At 49.3% G+C, this 23,645-nt stretch overlaps 1 protein-coding gene across 1 annotated transcript in view; it reads left to right on the forward strand.

The window, feature by feature from the left end:
- Positions 1-23,645, forward strand: part of ACTL6B (actin like 6B) — a 212,195-nt gene that overhangs the window by 124,303 nt on the left and 64,247 nt on the right. The window contains exon 7 of the mRNA XM_086946186.1: positions 502-608. Within this exon, the coding sequence (XP_086802312.1) occupies positions 502-608 (107 nt within the window). The remainder of the gene's footprint in view (positions 1-501; positions 609-23,645) is intronic.

Genomic DNA, 23,645 nt, shown 5'->3' on the forward strand with positions numbered 1-23,645 from the left:
CTGACTGCCAGAAAATTCGGAAGTGCCGGTACTCAGTACCGGTGAGTACCGGCCCATTTAAAGCACTGCTATGTACCCAAGTTCTCTGGAATACCGGGTTACCCTGTACTACTATTCCAGAGCAACTGATTCGTACGTCAGTCACAGCCCCAAAAACGCAGTTGAGTCGCAAAGTAGTTCGTGTGAAAAAGCACCCATTACATTGCTATCCTACTTTAGTGTATTGAGTCCAATATGAGTTCCCAATTTATAGATATATTAAAAACTGTGTGTGCTTCTGTTTCCTGTGTATCCGTGGAGTGTTCACATTCTGTTATCTTTTTAGTTGTTATCCGGCATGTAAGTGAACAGTTCGCGGCTCCCCCGCGAGCCACATGGTGTGCTCCTGGGCAGATCATACCATTTACCTGTGCTCTCGTTCTTTTATCTGCCTGCAGGAGTTTCTCTTAGAAACAAGGGAAGGACCTCAAGTGTACATGACATTTCTGTTCTGTTTTGCAGGGATCGTGAAGTCCCCTCTGGCCGGGGACTTTATCACCATGCAGTGTCGCGAGCTCTTCCAGGAGCTGGGCATTGAGATTGTGCCCCCTTACATGATCGCTGCCAAGGTAAGGGTGGGTCTGCTAAACAGGGAGGGGGGCAGAGGGTGCCCCAGACCAGGGGCACCAGCAGCCCTGTGCTCTGCAAGGCGAATAATCGTTCAGGCCATTGAGCGGGGCGTTGTAATCTGGGCAGCAGGTTTACAGTGCTGGGCTTCCATAGAACAACCAATGCATTCTGGGAGTCATAGTCTTGGTTCGCTACAGTTGAAGCACTGAACTTCAGGGAATAGATCACACAGATTCATAAAAGGAATGACGTAGATTGGAAACATGATGTCCTCGTTGATAAGGGGGGTATGGTCAGCCATTGCAGCCCTGAGAGGCACATTTGATATGTGTCATGTATGGTTTGGGCAGGTACTCTGGTGAGCAGAAGAAACCATAAACATTCAGAATCAGTGAACACCCCAGGAAAAGGTCACTGTTGGGAAGTGAGAAGAATGGTGAATGTTTGAGCCTAGTGAATGCGCAGTAAGGTGACGGTCGAGGAGTTGCACACTAGTATTGAATGTGCAGTAAAGCAAGGGTCAGGGAGTGGCACACTAGTACTGAATGTGCAGTAAAGCAAGGGTCGGGGAGTGGCACACGAGTACTGAATGTGCAGTAAAGCAAGGGTCGGGGAGTGGCACACTAGTAGTGAATGCGCAGTAAAGTGACAGTTGAGGAGTGGCACACTAGTAGTGAATGCGCAGAAAGGTGACTGTCAAGGAGCGGCACACTAGTAGTGAATGCGCAGTAAAGTGACGGTTGAGCAGTGGCACACCAGTAGTGAATGCGCAGTAAAGCAAGGGTCGGGGAGTGGCACACTAGTACTGAATGTGCAGTAAAGCAAGGGTCGGGGAGTGGCACACTAGTACTGAATGTGCAGTAAAGTGACAGTTGAGGAGTGGCACACAAGTACTGAATGCGCAGAAAGGTGACTGTCAAGGAGTGTCACACTAGTAGTCAATGCGTAGTAAAGTGACAGTTGAGGAGTGGCACACCAGTAGTGAATGCGCAGTAAAGCAAGGGTCGGGGAGTGGCACACTAGTACTGAATGTGCAGTAAAGCAAGGGTCGGGGAGTGGCACACTAGTACTGAATGTGCAGTAAAGCAAGGGTCGGGGAGTGGCACACTAGTAGTGAATGTGCAGTAAAGTGACAGTTGAGGAGTGGCACACAAGTACTGAATGCGCAGAAAGGTGACTGTCAAGGAGTGTCACACTAGTAGTCAATGCGTAGTAAAGTGACAGTTGAGGAGTGGCACACCAGTAGTGAATGCGCAGTAAAGCAAGGGTCGGGGAGTGGCACACTAGTACTGAATGTGCAGTAAAGCAAGGGTCGGGGAGTGGCACACTAGTAGTGAATGCGCAGTAAAATGACAGTTGAGGAGTGGCACACAAGTACTGAATGCGCAGAAAGGTGACTGTCAAGGAGTGTCACACTAGTAGTCAATGCGTAGTAAAGTGACAGTTGAGGAGTGGCACACCAGTAGTGAATGTGCAGTAAAGCAAGGGTCGGGGAGTGGCACACTAGTACTGAATGCGCAGTAAAGTGACAGTTGAGGAGTGGCACACAAGTACTGAATGCGCAGAAAGGTGACTGTCAAGGAGTGTCACACTAGTAGTCAATGCGTAGTAAAGTGACGGTTGAGCAGTGGCACACCAGTAGTGAATGCGCAGTAAAGCAAGGGTTGGGGAGTGGCACACTAGTACTGAATGTGCAGTAAAGCAAGGGTCGGGGAGTGGCACACTAGTACTGAATGTGCAGTAAAGCAAGGGTCGGGGAGTGGCACACCAGTAGTGAATGCGCAGTAAAGCAAGGGTCGGGGAGTGGCACACAAGTACTGAATGTGCAGTAAAGTAAGGGTCGGGGAGTGGCACACTAGTAGTGAATGTGCAGTAAAGCAAGGGTCGGGGAGTGGCACACTAGTAGTGAATGCGCAGTAAAGTGACAGTTGAGGAGTGGCACACTAGTACTGAATGTGCAGTAAAGCAAGGGTCGGGGAGTGGCACACTAGTACTGAATGCGCAGTAAAGTGACAGTTGAGGAGTGTCACACTAGTAGTGAATGCGCAGAAAGGTGACTGTCAAGGAGCGGCACACTAGTAGTGAATGCGCAGTAAAGTGACAGTTGAGGAGTGGCACACAAGTACTGAATGCGCAGAAAGGTGACTGTCAAGGAGTGTCACACTAGTAGTCAATGCGTAGTAAAGTGACGGTTGAGCAGTGGCACACCAGTAGTGAATGCGCAGTAAAGCAAGGGTCGGGGAGTGGCACACTAGTACTGAATGTGCAGTAAAGTAAGGGTCGGGGAGTGGCACACTAGTACTGAATGTGCAGTAAAGCAAGGGTCGGGGAGTGGCACACTAGTAGTGAATGTGCAGTAAAGCAAGGGTCGGGGAGTGGCACACTAGTAGTGAATGTGCAGTAAAGCAAGGGTCGGGGAGTGGCACACTAATAGTGAATGTGCAGTAAAGCAACGGTCGGGGAGTGGCACACTAGTAGTGAATGCGCAGTAAAGTGACAGTGGAGGAGTGGCACACAAGTACTGAATGCACAGAAAGGTGACTGTCAAGGAGTGTCACACTAGTAGTCAATGCGTAGTAAAGTGACGGTTGAGCAGTGGCACACCAGTAGTGAATGCGCAGTAAAGCAAGGGTCGGGGAGTGGCACACTAGTACTGAATGTGCAGTAAAGCAAGGGTCGGGGAGTGGCACACTAGTACTGAATGTGCAGTAAAGCAAGGGTCGGGGAGTGGCACACTAGTACTGAATGTGCAGTAAAGCAAGGGTCGGGGAGTGGCACACTAGTAGTGAATGTGCAGTAAAGCAAGGGTCGGGGAGTGGCACACTAGTAGTGAATGTGCAGTAAAGCAAGGGTCGGGGAGTGGCACACTAGTAGTGAATGCGCAGTAAAGTGACAGTTGAGGAGTGGCACACTAGTAGTGAATGCACAGTAAAGTGACAGTTGAGGAGTGTCACACTAGTAGTGAATGCGCAGAAAGGTGACTGTCAAGGAGCGGCACACTAGTAGTGAATGCGCAGTAAAGTGACAGTTGAGGAGTGGCACACAAGTACTGAATGCGCAGAAAGGTGACCGTCAAGGAGTGTCACACTAGTAGTCAATGCGTAGTAAAGTGACGGTTGAGCAGTGGCACACCAGTAGTGAATGCGCAGTAAAGCAAGGGTCGGGAGTGGCACACTAGTACTGAATGTACAGTAAAGTAAGGGTCGGGGAGTGGCACACTAGTACTGAATGTGCAGTAAAGCAAGTGTCGGGGAGTGGCACACTAGTACTGAATGTGCAGTAAAGTAAGGGTCGGGGAGTGGCACACTAGTACTGAATGTGCAGTAAAGTAAGGGTCGAGGAGTGGCACACTAGTACTGAATGTGCAGTAAAGTAAGGGTCGGGGAGTGGCACACTAGTACTGAATGTGCAGTAAAGTAAGGGTCAGGGAGTGGCACACTAGTACTGAATGTGCAGTAAAGTAAGGGTCGGGGAGTGGCACACTAGTACTGAATGTGCAGTAAAGCAAGGGTCGGGGAGTGGCACACTAGTACTGAATGTGCAGTAAAGCAAGGGTCGGGGAGTGGCACACTAGTAGTGAATGCGCAGTAAAGTGACAGTTGAGGAGTGGCACACTAGTAGTGAATGCGCAGAAAGGTGACTGTCAAGGAGCGGCACACTAGTAGTGAATGCGCAGTAAAGTGACTGTCAAGGAGTGTCACACTAGTAGTCAATGCGTAGTAAAGTGACGGTTGAGCAGTGGCACACCAGTAGTGAATGCGCAGTAAAGCAAGGGTCGGGGAGTGGCACACTAGTACTGAATGTGCAGTAAAGTAAGGGTCGGGGAGTGGCACACTAGTACTGAATGTGCAGTAAAGTAAGGGTCGGGGAGTGGCACACTAGTACTGAATGTGCAGTAAAGTAAGGGTCGGGGAGTGGCACACTAGTACTGAATGTGCAGTAAAGTAAGGGTCGGGGAGTGGCACACTAGTACTGAATGTGCAGTAAAGTAAGGGTCGGGGAGTGGCACACTAGTACTGAATGTGCAGTAAAGCAAGGGTCAGGGAGTGGCACACTAGTAGTGAATGCGCAGTAAAGTGACAGTTGAGGAGTGGCACACTAGTAGTGAATGCGCAGAAAGGTGACTGTCAAGGAGCGGCACACTAGTAGTGAATGCGCAGTAAAGTGACTGTCAAGGAGTGTCACACTAGTAGTCAATGCGTAGTAAAGTGACAGTTGAGGAGTGGCACACCAGTAGTGAATGCGCAGTAAAGCAAGGGTCGGGGAGTGGCACACTAGTACTGAATGTGCAGTAAAGCAAGGGTCGGGGAGTGGCACACTAGTACTGAATGTGCAGTAAAGCAAGGGTCGGGGAGTGGCACACTAGTAGTGAATGTGCAGTAAAGTGACAGTTGAGGAGTGGCACACAAGTACTGAATGCGCAGAAAGGTGACTGTCAAGGAGTGTCACACTAGTAGTCAATGCGTAGTAAAGTGACAGTTGAGGAGTGGCACACCAGTAGTGAATGCGCAGTAAAGCAAGGGTCGGGGAGTGGCACACTAGTACTGAATGTGCAGTAAAGCAAGGGTCGGGGAGTGGCACACTAGTAGTGAATGCGCAGTAAAATGACAGTTGAGGAGTGGCACACAAGTACTGAATGCGCAGAAAGGTGACTGTCAAGGAGTGTCACACTAGTAGTCAATGCGTAGTAAAGTGACAGTTGAGGAGTGGCACACCAGTAGTGAATGTGCAGTAAAGCAAGGGTCGGGGAGTGGCACACTAGTACTGAATGCGCAGTAAAGTGACAGTTGAGGAGTGGCACACAAGTACTGAATGCGCAGAAAGGTGACTGTCAAGGAGTGTCACACTAGTAGTCAATGCGTAGTAAAGTGACGGTTGAGCAGTGGCACACCAGTAGTGAATGCGCAGTAAAGCAAGGGTTGGGGAGTGGCACACTAGTACTGAATGTGCAGTAAAGCAAGGGTCGGGGAGTGGCACACTAGTACTGAATGTGCAGTAAAGCAAGGGTCGGGGAGTGGCACACCAGTAGTGAATGCGCAGTAAAGCAAGGGTCGGGGAGTGGCACACAAGTACTGAATGTGCAGTAAAGTAAGGGTCGGGGAGTGGCACACTAGTAGTGAATGTGCAGTAAAGCAAGGGTCGGGGAGTGGCACACTAGTAGTGAATGCGCAGTAAAGTGACAGTTGAGGAGTGGCACACTAGTACTGAATGTGCAGTAAAGCAAGGGTCGGGGAGTGGCACACTAGTACTGAATGCGCAGTAAAGTGACAGTTGAGGAGTGTCACACTAGTAGTGAATGCGCAGAAAGGTGACTGTCAAGGAGCGGCACACTAGTAGTGAATGCGCAGTAAAGTGACAGTTGAGGAGTGGCACACAAGTACTGAATGCGCAGAAAGGTGACTGTCAAGGAGTGTCACACTAGTAGTCAATGCGTAGTAAAGTGACGGTTGAGCAGTGGCACACCAGTAGTGAATGCGCAGTAAAGCAAGGGTCGGGGAGTGGCACACTAGTACTGAATGTGCAGTAAAGTAAGGGTGGGGGAGTGGCACACTAGTACTGAATGTGCAGTAAAGCAAGGGTCGGGGAGTGGCACACTAGTAGTGAATGTGCAGTAAAGCAAGGGTCGGGGAGTGGCACACTAGTAGTGAATGTGCAGTAAAGCAAGGGTCGGGGAGTGGCACACTAATAGTGAATGTGCAGTAAAGCAACGGTCGGGGAGTGGCACACTAGTAGTGAATGCGCAGTAAAGTGACAGTTGAGGAGTGGCACACAAGTACTGAATGCGCAGAAAGGTGACTGTCAAGGAGTGTCACACTAGTAGTCAATGCGTAGTAAAGTGACGGTTGAGCAGTGGCACACCAGTAGTGAATGCGCAGTAAAGCAAGGGTCGGGGAGTGGCACACTAGTACTGAATGTGCAGTAAAGCAAGGGTCGGGGAGTGGCACACTAGTACTGAATGTGCAGTAAAGCAAGGGTCGGGGAGTGGCACACTAGTACTGAATGTGCAGTAAAGCAAGGGTCGGGGAGTGGCACACTAGTAGTGAATGTGCAGTAAAGCAAGGGTCGGGGAGTGGCACACTAGTAGTGAATGTGCAGTAAAGCAAGGGTCGGGGAGTGGCACACTAGTAGTGAATGCGCAGTAAAGTGACAGTTGAGGAGTGGCACACTAGTAGTGAATGCACAGTAAAGTGACAGTTGAGGAGTGTCACACTAGTAGTGAATGCGCAGAAAGGTGACTGTCAAGGAGCGGCACACTAGTAGTGAATGCGCAGTAAAGTGACAGTTGAGGAGTGGCACACAAGTACTGAATGCGCAGAAAGGTGACTGTCAAGGAGTGTCACACTAGTAGTCAATGCGTAGTAAAGTGACGGTTGAGCAGTGGCACACCAGTAGTGAATGCGCAGTAAAGCAAGGGTCGGGGAGTGGCACACTAGTACTGAATGTACAGTAAAGTAAGGGTCGGGGAGTGGCACACTAGTACTGAATGTGCAGTAAAGCAAGGGTCGGGGAGTGGCACACTAGTACTGAATGTGCAGTAAAGTAAGGGTCGGGGAGTGGCACACTAGTACTGAATGTGCAGTAAAGTAAGGGTCGAGGAGTGGCACACTAGTACTGAATGTGCAGTAAAGTAAGGGTCGGGGAGTGGCACACTAGTACTGAATGTGCAGTAAAGTAAGGGTCAGGGAGTGGCACACTAGTACTGAATGTGCAGTAAAGTAAGGGTCGGGGAGTGGCACACTAGTACTGAATGTGCAGTAAAGCAAGGGTCGGGGAGTGGCACACTAGTACTGAATGTGCAGTAAAGCAAGGGTCGGGGAGTGGCACACTAGTAGTGAATGCGCAGTAAAGTGACAGTTGAGGAGTGGCACACTAGTAGTGAATGCGCAGAAAGGTGACTGTCAAGGAGCGGCACACTAGTAGTGAATGCGCAGTAAAGTGACTGTCAAGGAGTGTCACACTAGTAGTCAATGCGTAGTAAAGTGACGGTTGAGCAGTGGCACACCAGTAGTGAATGCGCAGTAAAGCAAGGGTCGGGGAGTGGCACACTAGTACTGAATGTGCAGTAAAGTAAGGGTCGGGGAGTGGCACACTAGTACTGAATGTGCAGTAAAGTAAGGGTCGGGGAGTGGCACACTAGTACTGAATGTGCAGTAAAGTAAGGGTCGGGGAGTGGCACACTAGTACTGAATGTGCAGTAAAGTAAGGGTCAGGGAGTGGCACACTAGTACTGAATGTGCAGTAAAGTAAGGGTCGGGGAGTGGCACACTAGTACTGAATGTGCAGTAAAGCAAGGGTCGGGGAGTGGCACACTAGTAGTGAATGCGCAGTAAAGTGACAGTTGAGGAGTGGCACACTAGTAGTGAATGTGCAGTAAAGTGACAGTTGAGGAGTGGCACACCAGTAGTGAATGCGCAGTAAAGCAAGGGTCGGGGAGTGGCACACTAGTACTGAATGTGCAGTAAAGTAAGGGTCGGGGAGTGGTACACTAGTAGTGAATGCGCAGTAAAGTGACGGTCGAGGAGCGGCACACTAGTATTGTCAAAGTCAAAGTCAAAAGTTTGCTTTATTTGGTTAAAACTTTAAAACCATCAAAGCACAGCATAGTATTACCTCATACAATTATACATAATTACATACTAATATATAACACCGCTAAATACATTTGATGCAATTATTGTACAGTAAAATTGGCTATAAAAAGTTAAAAACAGTTTGTTACCCAATGTTAGGCATATCTTAAAAAGTTATCCCAATTATATAAAAATGACTCTTCAGGAAAGGGCTTACCTAAGAAAAGTTACGGTAGCTGCAATTTATTTCTACACCTCATGGCCCCTGTTATGTAACTCGCCACTCCAAAACATACCACAGCGGACCCAAGCATTTGTAGATACGCCATAGCTGGTCTGACTTGCTCAAAATTACACGCCCTTAATAACGGTTTTATATGTTCTTCTAGCCTCAGCAATCTTCTGTGCGTCCCTACTAGATTCTTTTAATACTTCTAGAAGGACCATATGAGTATCACTACAAGCTTGGTTGAACCAACTTTTCCATTTTTAGGCCTAGATTTGCTTTTTCTAGTTAAGTTTACTGCTATGTAATCTGTAATACGACTAAAAGCACCAAGGATTGTTTTAGGGTCGGTAGACATGTCCAAACATATACTCACGTCCTCAGTGTTACTCCTGAGCAAATTTTCCTGAAAGTCTGCAGGGTTGATCACCTCCCACCTTAATCTCCGCCCATGGGATACACAATCTATTTTTGAGTTAAAAATCAGGGCCGATACTTCTTTGCCTCTGAGCGCCCTAATTTTTATAACCATAGCGAGCGGGTTATGATCGCTAAGGCCGTTATATGAAACACCAAACAATTCTATTGTGTCTTTCAAAAGACATGACACTAAAATATAATCTATTGTAGAACAATTGCCCTGTCCAATGAAAGTTGGGACAGTAGAAGAAGTGTCTCCTTGTAATGGAGCACACAGATGGTGTACAGGTAAAAAACTCTCAAGAAACGTCCCACTTTTAGTATGCTTGAAATGAATACTCCCCCTCGAGTCATCATCGGCGTCTATATTCTGCAGACATTTTAGGTGACAAACATGGGTATTAAAATCTCCCAAAACTAGAAGATAATAAAAGGCATCATTATTTGCCTCATAATCATCCAGGAACACCGACAGAGCCCTTAGGTCATCCAATTCGTCGACCCTAGTGAAGGAATTATAAAAATTGACCACTAAGATTTTGGGCAAATTATCCGCCTCAAGTCTCACCGCTAAAATGTTTGGCGAGCATGTCCCAACTAACACTGCCTTATACAGAAGTTTAAGACTAAATAATAACAAAAGACCCCCCCCCCCCCCTGGCTCTCCCTGCCGGAGCTGATATGGCAAATTTACTAAATGATTGAAAACCATCCAGCAAATAAGGTTCTCTAGCCTCCTAAGTTTCCAGGCAATAATATGATATACTGAAAGAAAAACCTCCCAATTCAGACCCTCTATTTTTGATCGTAGTCCCGCAATATTCCAGGATAGGATCCTCATTTTATTCTCCGGATAAAAAGCTCTTGTCTGGATACACTTATTAGCCTCTATAACCCTGGGGGTTAATAGTGATGAGTTGATAAGACCGGGTTCCTCTTCCGGCCTCACAACCTGAGCCTCTGTGTCCAAAGACAACCCTTCTATCACAGGGAGTAGCACAGACCTATCTCTCATTACAACTATATCACTAGGTATACTAATTAAAGGTTTTTCACCAATTGTAGTGACCCTATCTCTCACTAAGGTGCGGGCCGTACACTGTAAATCAGATCCGATAAGCGGACACACTCTACGGTCATCCTCTAGACTAACTAGTCCAAATTCTGTGTTTGTCATGGCACAGTGTCAATCATTAGTGTTCAGTGAGCTTAGGGCCTCCTATCTATTGCTCAAAGCTACAACTCCCATAGAACCAGTTAACTGAGTAGTAAAATGGCCACCTTCCCCGTTTACTCTGTTATTATGAGGTGGATAGAAAAACCCCAGTAGGAGTACATTCACGTAATCCGGCTGAATCCTAACTGATCCGGCCTGATTCAGAATATGCTCAACTAATCTTGGGCAACCAAAGCTTATGACGACACAGTCGCCCTTAAGCGTCTTCCTAGTTTTTCCCACCCATGATACCCTTCTAATCATTTTAAAGTTATTGTACAAGTGTTCACCTAGAACTGTTTTAACACTCAAAAAGTGGAGGGCCTTGTTCTTAAGGGTGGTCCAGTGTTCCTCTCTAACATCCTGGGGTTTTGGGACATTTGCCAAAATTATCGAATATGGGCAAGCTTCAGGTGGAAGGTGCAACGATGGTTCTTGTGCACAGGCCCGCACTAGGGGACTCAGTCTCCCCGTAGGACCCGTCGGTCCCGGTTTTGGACCTTGGTTAGTTCCCACTCCTACCCCTGTATGGATGGTTGCCGGTGCTTTGGCTTGGGGTACTGGGGTCATCATTGAATCTACCAGGTCAGATACTCTAGTTGTGAGTGCACTTAAGGAATGGCCATCCGATTGAATCACCCCAGTTTTTGGTATTTCTCGGGTCGTGATATATTTCTCAATGGTATTTAGTCTACCATCAATTTGTTCCAATTTATCCATAACTGGAGTGATAAATACCCTCAAACGATCTTCCATGGTTCTCATGAATTCACACATTTTAGCCTGCAGGGTGTGTTCTATATTTTGGTCAACAGATTCTATGGCTCCCTTAGGCCTCCCCTCCCCCACTTGTTTTGCACTATTTTCATCCGGTCTACCTTGCCCAAAGTTAGATTTTATATTTTTATAATTCCTGGACTGTTTTGCTTGTTGACGGCTTCCTTTAGGGGCATCAATGGCCTTTCTTTTCCCTGTTAACACATTACTGTTGATTACAGAGGTGGACCGTAACTGCCTGGTACATGTAACTAAGGGGGTAGGCGAAACATTAGTTATATTGGATGAATCAGCGGAAATAGATAGGCTTGCGTCCAATACAGACCCATTTAGGGCCCCAAGTGGGCTCCAAGGTGCTGAAGGAACAACAGTGTTTATAGACGCCTCAGTAGTTATTAACGGACAAAGTCTTTGACAGGATGGGTCTAGAGACATCCTTCTTTCCACCAGTTCTATTTCTTTAGATACCACAGTGTCTGCTCGTTTCAGGAAAGCGTCCAGCGTCCCCACCCCCACACTTTAGTAATGGATTTGGCCATAATAAGGGTAATAATGATATGAACGATAGGCGCTGTAATCCAATCAGTTGTCGACAAAATATAAAAGATCTGTACCTTACTTCTCAGATGTAAGAGGGGGGCCCAGCCCAGCCTCCTCTGGCCTCTGAGGGCCGTAGAGGGCCCACCCTTTGTCTATGCTTAGCCCGGCATTTCTTGCGCGCGTCCTCGCGGGACCAGGGACCTAACGCGGCTTTATGCGTCTCCTGGCACGGTCACTCGTGAGGTCAGCATTGCCCCGTGGGATCCTGGGGGTTTTAGGCAGGAGTAAGCAGGTGGACCGGCGGAGCGAAGCCCTGCCGGTCATTTCCAGTGCAGCGGGGGGCGGAGCCAAGCCCAGCCGTGAGGGAAGTAGCAGCGTGCACAGCAACCAACAGGTAAAGCCCAGATTCTGCGAGGAGATAGCACCAGTATTGAATGTGCAGTAAAGCAAGCGTTGGGGAGGGACACACTAGCAGTGAATGCACAGTAAAGTGACGGTTGAGGAGTGTCACACTAGCAGTGAATGCACAGTAAAGTGACGGTTGAGGAGTGTCACACTAGTAGTGAATGCGCAGTAAAGTGATGGTCTAGGAGCGGCACACTAGTAGTGAATGCGCAGTAAAGTGACGGTCTAGGAGCGGCACACTAGTAGTGAATGCACAGTAAAGTGACGGTCGAGGAGCGGCACACTAGCAGTGAATGCACAGTAAAGTGACGGTTGAGGAGTGTCACACTAGTAGTGAATGCGCAGTAAAGTGATGGTCTAGGAGCGGCACACTAGTAGTGAATGCGCAGTAAAGTGACGGTCGAGGAGCGGCACACTAGTAGTGAATGCGCAGTAAAGTGATGGTCTAGGAGCGGCACACTGGTAGTGAATGCGCAGTAAAGTGATGGTCTAGGAGCGGCACACTAGCAGTGAATGCACAGTAAAGTGACGGTTGAGGAGTGTCACACTAGTAGTGAATGCGCAGTAAAGTGACGGTCGAGGAGCGGCACACTAGTAGTGAATGCGCAGTAAAGTGACGGTCGAGGAGCGGCACACTAGTAGTGAATGCGCAGTAAAGTGATGGTCTAGGAGCGGCACACTAGTAGTGAATGCGCAGTAAAGTGACGGTCGAGGAGCGGCACACTAGTAGTGAATGCGCAGTAAAGTGACGGTCGAGGAGCGGCACACTAGCAGTGAATGCGCAGTAAAGTGACGGTTGAGGAGTGTCACACTAGTAGTGAATGCGCAGTAAAGTGATGGTCTAGGAGCGGCACACTAGTAGTGAATGCGCAGTAAAGTGACGGTCGAGGAGCGGCACACTAGTAGTGAATGCGCAGTAAAGTGATGGTCTAGGAGCGGCACACTAGCAGTGAATGCACAGTAAAGTGACGGTTGAGGAGCGGCACACTAGCAGTGAATGCACAGTAAAGTGACGGTTGAGGAGTGTCACACTAGTAGTGAATGCGCAGTAAAGTGATGGTCTAGGAGCGGCACACTAGTAGTGAATGTGCAGTAAAGTGACGGTCTAGGAGCGGCACACTAGTAGTGAATGCGCAGTAAAGTGACGGTCGAGGAGCGGCACACTATTAGTGAATGCGCAGTAAAGTGATGGTCTAGGAGCGGCACACTAGCAGTGAATGCACAGTAAAGTGACGGTTGAGGAGTGTCACACTAGTAGTGAATGCGCAGTAAAGTGATGGTCTAGGAGCGGCACACTAGTAGTGAATGCGCAGTAAAGTGACGGTTGAGGAGTGTCACACTAGTAGTGAATGCGCAGTAAAGTGATGGTCTAGGAGCGGCACACTAGTAGTGAATGCGCAGTAAAGTGATGGTCTAGGAGCGGCACACTAGTAGTGAATGCGCAGTAAAGTGACGGTCTAGGAGCGGCACACTAGTAGTGAATGCGCAGTAAAGTGACGGTCGAGGAGCGGCACACTAGTAGTGAATGCGCAGTAAAGTGATGGTCTAGGAGCGGCACACTAGCAGTGAATGCACAGTAAAGTGACGGTTGAGGAGTGTCACACTAGTAGTGAATGCGCAGTAAAGTGATGGTCTAGGAGCGGCACGCTAGTAGTGAATGCGCAGTAAAGTGACGGTCGAGGAGCGGCACACTAGTAGTGATTGCGCAGTAAAGTGATGGTCTAGGAGCGGCACACTAGTAGTGAATGCGCAGTAAAGTGATGGTCTAGGAGCGGCACACTAGCAGTGAATGCACAGTAAAGTGACGGTTGAGGAGTGTCACACTAGTAGTGAATGCGCAGTAAAGTGACGGTCGAGGAGCGGCACACTAGTAGTGAATGCGCAGTAAAGTGACGGTCGAGGAGCGGCACACTAGTAGTGAATGCGCAGTAAAGTGATGGTCTAGGAGCGGCACACTAGTAGTGAATGCGCAGTAAAGTGACGGTCGAGGAGCGGCACACTAGTAGTGAATGCGCAGTAAAGTGATGGTCTAGGAGCGGCACACTAGCAGTGAATGCACAGTAAAGTGACGGTTGAGGAGTGTCACACTAGTAGTGAATGCGCAGTAAAGTGATGGTCTAGGAGCGGCACACTAGTAGTGAATGCACAGTAAAGTGACGGTCGAGGAGCGGCACACTAGTAGTGAATGCACAGTAAAGTGACGGTCGAGGAGCGGCACACTAGTAGTGAATGCGCAGTAAAGTGATGGTCTAGGAGCGGCACACTAGCAGTGAATGCACAGTAAAGTGACGGTTGAGGAGTGTCACACTAGTAGTGAATGCACAGTAAAGTGACGGTCGAGGAGCGGCACACTAGTAGTGAATGCGCAGTAAAGTGACGGTCGAGGAGCGGCACACTAGTAGTGAATGCGCAGTAAAGTGACGGTCGAGGAGCTGCACACTAGTAGTGAATGCACAGTAAAGTGACGTCGAGGAGCGGCACACTAGTAGTGAATGCACAGTAAAGTGACGGTCGAGGAGCGGCACACTAGTAGTGAATGCACAGTAAAGTGACGGTCGAGGAGCGGCACACTAGTAGTGAATGCGCAGTAAAGTGACGGTCGAGGAGCGGCACACTAGTAGTGAATGCACAGTAAAGTGACGGTTGAGGAGTGTCACACTAGTAGTGAATGCGCAGTAAAGTGACGGTCGAGGAGCGGCACACTAGTAGTGAATGCGCAGTAAAGTGACGGTCGAGGAGCGGCACACTAGTAGTGAATGCGCAGTAAAGTGATGGTCTAGGAGCGGCACACTAGTAGTGAATGCGCAGTAAAGTGACGGTCGAGGAGCGGCACACTAGTAGTGAATGCGCAGTAAAGTGATGGTCTAGGAGCGGCACACTAGCAGTGAATGCACAGTAAAGTGACGGTTGAGGAGTGTCACACTAGTAGTGAATGCGCAGTAAAGTGATGGTCTAGGAGCGGCACACTAGTAGTGAATGCGCAGTAAAGTGACGGTCGAGGAGCGGCACACTAGTAGTGAATGCGCAGTAAAGTGATGGTCTAGGAGCGGCACACTAGTAGTGAATGCGCAGTAAAGTGACGGTCGAGGAGCGGCACACTAGTAGTGAATGCACAGTAAAGTGACGGTCGAGGAGCGGCACACTAGTAGTGAATGCACAGTAAAGTGACGGTCGAGGAGCGGCACACTAGTAGTGAATGCGCAGTAAAGTGACGGTCGAGGAGCGGCACACTAGTAGTGAATGCACAGTAAAGTGACGGTCGAGGAGCTGCACACTAGTAGTGAATGCACAGTAAAGTGACGGTCGAGGAGCGGCACACTAGTAGTGAATGCACAGTAAAGTGACGGTCGAGGAGCGGCACACTAGTAGTGAATGCCCAGTAAAGTGACGGTCGAGGAGTGGCACACTAGTAGTGAATGCGCAGTAAAGTGACGGTCGAGGAGCGGCACACTAGTAGTGAATGCACAGTAAAGTGACGGTCGAGGAGCGGCACACTAGTAGTGAATGCACAGTAAAGTGACGGTCGAGGAGCGGCACACTAGTAGTGAATGCACAGTAAAGTGACGGTCGAGGAGCGGCACACTAGTAGTGAATGCACAGTAAAGTGACGGTCGAGGAGCGGCACACTAGTAGTGAATGCACAGTAAAGTGACAGTCGAGCGGCACACTAGTAGTGAATGCACAGTAAAGTGACCGTCGAGGAGCGGCACACTAGTACTGAATGCACAGTAAAGTGACGGTCGAGGAGCGGCACACTAGTACTGAATGCACAGTAAAGTGACGGTAGAGGAGCGGCATACTAGTAGTGAATGCGCAGTAAAGTGACAGTCGGTGAGATGAAGATTATGACATAATTGAGTGATACAATTTACAGTTCTATCACCAAGCTTAGGAGCACGCTCCCATGACCACCCGCAAGAACGGAAACAGCCTCGCCAATATACTCAGGGCCAACTTTTGTAATCTCCTCTTGTCAGGAAGCAGCTTAAGTTGGTTCTGGTCACTCCACTCCAATATGGCGCTTAGTGGATTGGTTTGATAGGTAGTAGGCGGTGCTTTGTGCAAGAGCGCCGAGAGCCGCTCGCCTGGTCCCAGGATTGCTGTTGGTGAAGAGCCTGGTGGCTAAAGCTGCATTTCTCATGGAATAAAGAAGTTCTCCATCACACAGGCAGGGGGCGCCTTGAGTGTGTGGAGCACCACTGGTGTGTTAGCACGCTGCTCTTCTGCAGCCTCGGATAGGGGGGGCGTCAGCATGAACCAGAGAACAGGCAGACGTTGTGGCACAGATTCTCTCAGGTGAATCTGCTCTTTTCAACGATGTCATGCAAAAGCGCAGAATGTTAAAACCAGTTGCAAAGGTACATGAGCTCCAAAGTGTTATCTGCTTGGCAGATCATGCAGAGTTTAATGGTATTTTCATGATACCAGCTCATCACTAGTCCTGCTCCAGTCCACCCTAAAGACCTCGGGCCAGTGGTGCAGCTGTGTCTGCTCGTGATTCCTACTTCTCACTTTTCATATGGCCTGGTGTCTCTGCATGACTAGGACCCTCTGCCTTTCTGTGGTTACTTGGTTCCTCTCCTGTGGGAGCTTTGTTCTGTCCTTTGGCAACACTTAAACAGAGTGTTCTTTGAAAGGTGTTGTGGCCTTGCAAGCAGCACACGTGCATCCCCAGCAACTTCCATATTGTATATCCGAGTGAATATCTCTGCTGTGCCTGTTTCACCTGTAGTTACTGTTCCAGTCCAATTCACCTGTGAATCAATACACCTGTGCATCAATACATTTGTGCATCAATTTACCTGTGCATCAATACACCTGTGCATCAGTTCACCTGTGCAACAATCCACCTGTTTATCAGTGTACCTGTGCATCAATACACCTGTGCATCAATCCATCTGTGCATCAATTCACCTGTGCAACAGTCCACCTGTTTATCAGTACACCTGTGCATCAATTCACCTGTGCATTATTTCTTGTGTGAATCAGTTCACCTGTGCATCAATTCAAGTGTGCATCAATCCACCTGTGCATCAGTTCACCTGTGCAACAACCCACCTGTTTATCAGCACCAATTCACCAGTGCATTATTTCACTTGTGTATCAATACACCTGTGCATCAATCCATCTGTGCATCAATTCACATGTGCAACAATCCACCTGTTCATCTGTACACCTGTGCATTATTTCACGTGTGCATCAGTTCATCTGTGCATCAATTCACCTGTGCAACAATCCACCTGTTTATCAGTGGACCTGTGCATCAATTCACCAGTGCATTATTTCACTTGTGCATCAATACACCTGTGCATCAATCCATCCGTGCATCAATTCACCTGTGCAACAACCCACCTGTTTATCAGTACACCTGTGCATCAATTCACGTGTGCATCAGTTCACCTGTGCATCAATTCAAGTGTGCATCAATCCACCTGTGCATCAGTTCACCTGTGCAACAACCCACCTGTTTATCAGCACCAATTCACCAGTGCATTATTTCACTTGTGCATCAATACACCTGTGCATCAATCCATCTGTGCATCAATCCATCTGTGCATCAATTCACATGTGCAACAATCCACCTGTTCATCAGTACACCTGTGCATTATTTCTCGTGTGCATCAGTTCACCTGTGCATCAATTCACCTGTGCAACAACCCACCTGTTTATCAGCACCAATTCACCACTGCATTATTTCACTTGTGCATCAATACACCTGTGCATCAATCCATCCGTGCATCAATTCACCTGTGCAACAATCCACCTGTTTATCAGTACACCTGTGCATCAATTCACGTGTGCATCAGTTCACCTGTGCATCAATTCAAGTGTGCATCAATCCACCTGTGCATCAGTTCACCTGTGCAACAACCCACCTGTTTATCAGCACCAATTTACCAGTGCATTATTTCACTTGTGCATCAATACACCTGTGCATCAATCCATCTGTGCATCAATCCATCCGTGCATCAATTCACCTGTGCAACAATCCACCTGTTTATCAGTACACCTGTGCATCAATTCACGTGTGCATCAGTTCACCTGTGCATCAATTCAAGTGTGCATCAATCCACCTGTGCATCAGTTCACCTGTGCAACAACCCACCTGTTTATCAGCACCAATTCACCACTGCATTATTTCACTTGTGCATCAATACACTTGTGCATCAACCCATCTGTGCATCAATTCACCTGTGCAACAATCCACCTATTTATCAGTACACCTGTTTATCAGTACACCTGTGCATCAATTCACCTGTGCTTTATTTCACTTGTGCATCCATACATCTGTGCATCAATTCACCTGTGCATTAATTCATCATTATTGGTCTGTCCCTGACATTGAGCAAAATGTTTTCCCCGATCATAAGGTCTGCAAGCGCAAATTGGTTCCTATTGGATCTTTTAACTACTAATTACTCATTTTTATTGGGAAATTGAGCTGGTGACAGACTCTTCAATGCTAACATGACTTTCGCTCCCAGTACTCGACGACCTTTAGTGCTGCGGAATGGATAAGCCCGTGAGCTCCTCTGTGTTCTTTCGGTGCTTGCTGCAGACTTGAGTGTTTGGGAATGGATACGCTTGTGCGCACCTCGGTGTTCTTTCGGTGCTTGCTGCTGACGTGAGTGCTTCCGAATGGATAAGCCTGTGAGCACCTCTGTGTTCTTTCAGTGCTTACTGTTGACTTGAGTGTTTGGGAATGGATACGCTTGTGCGCACCTCGGTGTTCTTTCGGTGCTTGCTGCTGACGTGAGTGCTTCCGAATGGATAAGCCTGTGAGCACCTTGGTGTTCTTTCGGTGCTTGCTGCTGACGTGAGTGCTTCGGAATGGATACGCCAGTGAGCACCTCAGTGTTCTTTTGGTGCTTGCTGCTGACGTGAGTGCTTCGGAATGGATACGCCCGTGAGCACCTCGGTGTTCTTTCGGTGCTTGCTGCTGACGTGAGTGCTTCGGAATGGATACGCCTGTACTCACCTCGGTGTTCTTTCGGTGCTTGCTGCTGACGTGAGTGCTTCGGAATGGATACGCCAGAGAGCACCTCAGTGTTCTTTTGGTGCTTGCTGCTGACTTGAGTGCTTTGGAATGGATACGCCCGTGAGCACCTCAGTGTTCTTTTGGTGCTTGCTGCTGACGTGAGTGCTTCGGAATGGATACGCCCGTGAGCACCTCGGTGTTCTTTCGGTGCTTGCTGCTGACGTGAGTGCTTCGGAATGGATACGCCTGTACTCACCTCGGTGTTCTTTCGGTGCTTGCTGCTGACGTGAGTGCTTCGGAATGGATACGCCAGAGAGCACCTCAGTGTTCTTTTGGTGCTTGCTGCTGACGTGAGTGCTTCGGAATTGATACGCCCGTGAGCACCTCAGTGTTCTTTTGGTGCTTGCTGCTGACTTGAGTGCTTTGGAATGGATACGCTTGTGCGCACCTCGGTGTTCTTTCGGTGCTTGCTGCTGACGTGAGTGCTTCCGAATGGATAAGCCTGTGAGCACCTCTGTGTTCTTTCAGTGCTTACTGTTGACTTGAGTGTTTGGGAATGGATACGCTTGTGCGCACCTCGGTGTTCTTTCGGTGCTTGCTGCAGACTTGAGTGCTTCGGAATGGATACGCCCGTGAGCACCTCAGTGTTCTTTCGGTGCTTGCTGCTGACGTGAGTGCTTCGGAATGGATACGCCCGTGAGCACCTCGGTGTTCTTTCGGTGCTTGCTGCAGACTTGAGTGCTTCGGAATGGATAAGCCTGTGAGCACCTCAGTGTTCTTTCAGTGCTTACTGTTGACTTGAGTGTTTGGGAATGGATACGCTTGTGCGCACCTCGGTGTTCTTTCGGTGCTTGCTGCAGACTTGAGTGCTTCGGAATGGATAAGCCTGTGAGCACCTCAGTGTTCTTTCGGTGCTTGCTGCAGACTTGAGTACTTCGGAATGGATACGCCTGTACTCACCTCGGTGTTCTTTCGGTGCTTACTGTTGACTTGAGTGTTTGGGAATGGATACGCTTGTGCGCACCTCGGTGTTCTTTCGGTGCTTGCTGCTGACGTGAGTGCTTCCGAATGGATAAGCCTGTGAGCACCTCTGTGTTCTTTCAGTGCTTACTGTTGACTTGAGTGTTTGGGAATGGATACGCTTGTGCGCACCTCGGTGTTCTTTCGGTGCTTGCTGCAGACTTGAGTGCTTCGGAATGGATAAGCCTGTGAGCACCTCAGTGTTCTTTCAGTGCTTACTGTTGACTTGAGTGTTTGGGAATGGATACGCTTGTGCGCACCTCGGTGTTCTTTCGGTGCTTGCTGCAGACTTGAGTGCTTCGGAATGGATAAGCCTGTGAGCACCTCAGTGTTCTTTCGGTGCTTGCTGCAGACTTGAGTACTTCGGAATGGATACGCCTGTACTCACCTCGGTGTTCTTTCGGTGCTTGCTGCTGACGTGAGTGCTTCGGAATGGATAAGCCTGTGAGCACCTCGGTGTTCTTTCTGTGCTTGCTGCTGACGTGAGTGCCGCAGAATGGATAAGCCCGTGAGCACCTCAGTGTTCTTTCGGTGCTTGCTGCAGACTTGAGTGCTTCGGAATGGATAAGCCTGTGAGCACCTCGGTGTTCTTTCGGTGCTTGCTGCAGACTTGAGTGCTTCCGAATGGATAAGCCCGTGAGCACCTCCGTGTTCTTTCGGTGCTTGCTGCAGACTTGAGTACTTCGGAATGGATACGCCTGTACTCACCTCGGTGTTCTTTCGGTGCTTGCTGCAGACTTGAGTGCTTCGGAATGGATAAGCCCGTGAGCACCTCAGTGTTCTTTCGGTGCTTGCTGCAGACTTGAGTACTTCGGAATGGATACGCCTGTACTCACCTCAGTGTTCTTTCGGTGCTTGCTGCCGACTTGAGTGCTTCGGAATGGATAAGCCTGTGAGCACCTCGGTGTTCTTTCGGTGCTTGCTGCTGACGTGAGTGCTGCGGAATGGATAAGCCCGTGAGCACCTCAGTGTTCTTTCGGTGCTTGCTGCTGACGTGAGTGCTTCGGAATGGATACGCCCGTGAGCACCTCGGTGTTCTTTCGGTGCTTGCTGCTGACTTGAGTGCTTCGGAATGGATACGCCAGTGAGCACCTCAGTGTTCTTTCGGTGCTTGCTGCAGACTTGAGTGCTTCGGAATGGATAAGCCTGTGAGCACCTCAGTGTTCTTTCGGTGCTTGCTGCAGACTTGAGTACTTCGGAATGGATACGCCTGTACTCACCTCGGTGTTCTTTCGGTGCTTGCTGCTGACGTGAGTGCTTCGGAATGGATACGCCCGTGAGCACCTCGGTGTTCTTTCTGTGCTTGCTGCTGACGTGAGTGCTGCGGAATGGATAAGCCTGTGAGCACCTCGGTGTTCTTTCTGTGCTTGCTGCTGACGTGAGTGCTGCGGAATGGATACGCCCGTGAGCACCTCAGTGTTCTTTCGGTGCTTGCTGCTGACGTGAGTGCTTCGGAATGGATAAGCCTGTGAGCACCTCGGTGTTCTTTCTGTGCTTGCTGCTGACGTGAGTGCTGCGGAATGGATACGCCCGTGAGCACCTCAGTGTTCTTTCGGTGCTTGCTGCTGACGTGAGTGCTGCGGAATGGATACGCCTTTGAGCACCTCAGTGTTCTTTCGGTGCTTGCTGCTGACGTGAGTGCTTCGGAATGGATACGCCTGTACTCACCTCGTTGTTCTTTCGGTGCTTGCTGCAGACTTGAGTGCTGCGGAATGGATAAGCCTGTGAGCACCTCGGTGTTCTTTCTGTGCTTGCTGCTGACGTGAGTGCTGCGGAATGGATAAGCCTGTGAGCACCTCGGTGTTCTTTCTGTGCTTGCTGCTGACGTGAGTGCTGCGGAATGGATACGCCCGTGAGCACCTCAGTGTTCTTTCGGTGCTTGCTGCTGACGTGAGTGCTTCGGAATGGATAAGCCTGTGAGCACCTCGGTGTTCTTTCTGTGCTTGCTGCTGACGTGAGTGCTGCGGAATGGATAAGCCTGTGAGCACCTCGGTGTTCTTTCGGTGCTTGCTGCAGACTTGAGTACTTTGGAATGGATAAGCCTGTGAGCACCTCGGTGTTCTTTCGGTGCTTGCTGCAGACTTGAGTACTTCGGAATGGATAAGCCTGTGAGCACCTCGGTGTTCTTTCTGTGCTTGCTGCTGACGTGAGTGCTGCGGAATGGATAAGCCTGTGAGCACCTCGGTGTTCTTTCGGTGCTTGCTGCTGACTTCAGTACTTAGGAATGGATACGCCCGTGAGCACCTCGGTGTTCTTTTGGTGCTTGCTGCAGACTTGAGTGCTTCCGAGTGGATAAGCCCGTGAGCACCTCAGTGTTCTTTCCGTGCTTGCTGCTGACTTGAGTGCTTTGGAATGGATTAGCCTGTGAGCACTTCTGTGATCTTTCGATGCTTTCTGCTGACGTGAGTGCTCCGGAATAGATAAGCCTGTGAGCACCTCTGTGTTCTTTCGGGGCTTGCTGCAGACTTGAGTGCTTCGGAATGGATAAGCTGTGCACACCTAAGTGTTCTTTCGGTGCTTGCTGCTGACTTCAGTACTTAGGAATGGATAAGCCTGTGAGCACCTCGGTGTTCTTTCAGTGCTTACTGTTGACTTGAGTGTTTGGGAATGGATACGCTTGTGAGCACCTCAGTGTTCTTTCGATGCTTGCTGCTGACGGAGTGCTTCGGAATGGATCAGCCCGTGACCACTCTGTGTTCTTTTGGTGTTTGCTGCTGACTTGAGTGCTTTGGAATGAATACGACAGTGAGCACCTTGGTGTTTTTTCAGTGCTTGCTTCTGACTTGAGTGCTTCGGAATGGATAAACCAGTGAGCACCTTGGTGTTCTTTCGGTGCTTGTTGCTTACTTGAGCGCTTCGGAATGGATACGCCCGTGTGCACCTCAGTGTGCTTTTGGTGCTTGCTGCTGACGTGAGTGCTTCGGAATGGATATGCCTGTGAGCACCTCGGTGTTCCTTTGGTGCTTGCTGGAGACTTGACTGCTTTGGAATAGATACGCATGTGAACACCTCGGTTTTCTTTCGGTGCTTACTGCTGACTTGAGTGCTTCGGAATAGATACGTCTGTGAACATCTCGGTGTTCTTTCAGTGCTTGCTGCCGACTTGAGTGCTTCGGAATGGATACGCCAGTGAGCACCTCAGTGTTCTTTTGGTGCTTTCTGCTGACTTGAGTGCTTTGGAATGGATATGCCCGTGAGCACCTTGGTGTTCTTTCGGTGCTTGCTGCTGACGTGAGTGCTTCGGAATGGATACGCCTGTGCGCACCTCGGTGTTCTTTCGGTGCTTGCTGCTGACGTGAGTGCTTCGGAATGGATACGCCCGTGAGCACCTTGGTGTTCTTTCGGTGCTTGCTGCTGACGTGAGTGCTTCGGAATGGATACGCCAGTGAGCACCTCAGTGTTCTTTTGGTGCTTGCTGCTGACTTGAGTGCTTTGGAATGGATACGCGTGTGCGCACCTCTGTGGTTTTTCGGTGCTTGCTGCTGACGTGAGTGCTTCGGAATGGATACGCCTGTCAGCACCTCAGTGTTCTTTCGGTGCTTGCTGCTGACTTGAGTGCTTCGGAATGGATACGCCAGTGAGCACCTCAGTGTTCTTTTGGTGCTTGCTGCTGACGTGAGTGCTTCGGAATGGATACGCCCGTGAGCACCTCAGTGTTCTTTCGTTGCTTGCTGCTGACGTGAGTGCTTCGGAATGGATACGCCCTTGAGCACCTCAGTGTTCTTTCGGTGCTTGCTGCTGACGTGAGTGCTTCGGAATGGATACGCCTGTACTCACCTCGGTGTTCTTTCGGTGCTTGCTGCTGACGTGAGTGCTTCGGAATGGATACGCCAGTGAGCACCTCAGTGTTCTTTTGGTGCTTGCTGCTGACGTGAGTGCTTC

The sequence above is a fragment of the Lissotriton vulgaris genome, chromosome 12, assembly GCF_964263255.1.
Source record: "Lissotriton vulgaris chromosome 12, aLisVul1.2, whole genome shotgun sequence".
Lineage (NCBI taxonomy): Eukaryota > Metazoa > Chordata > Amphibia > Caudata > Salamandridae > Lissotriton > Lissotriton vulgaris.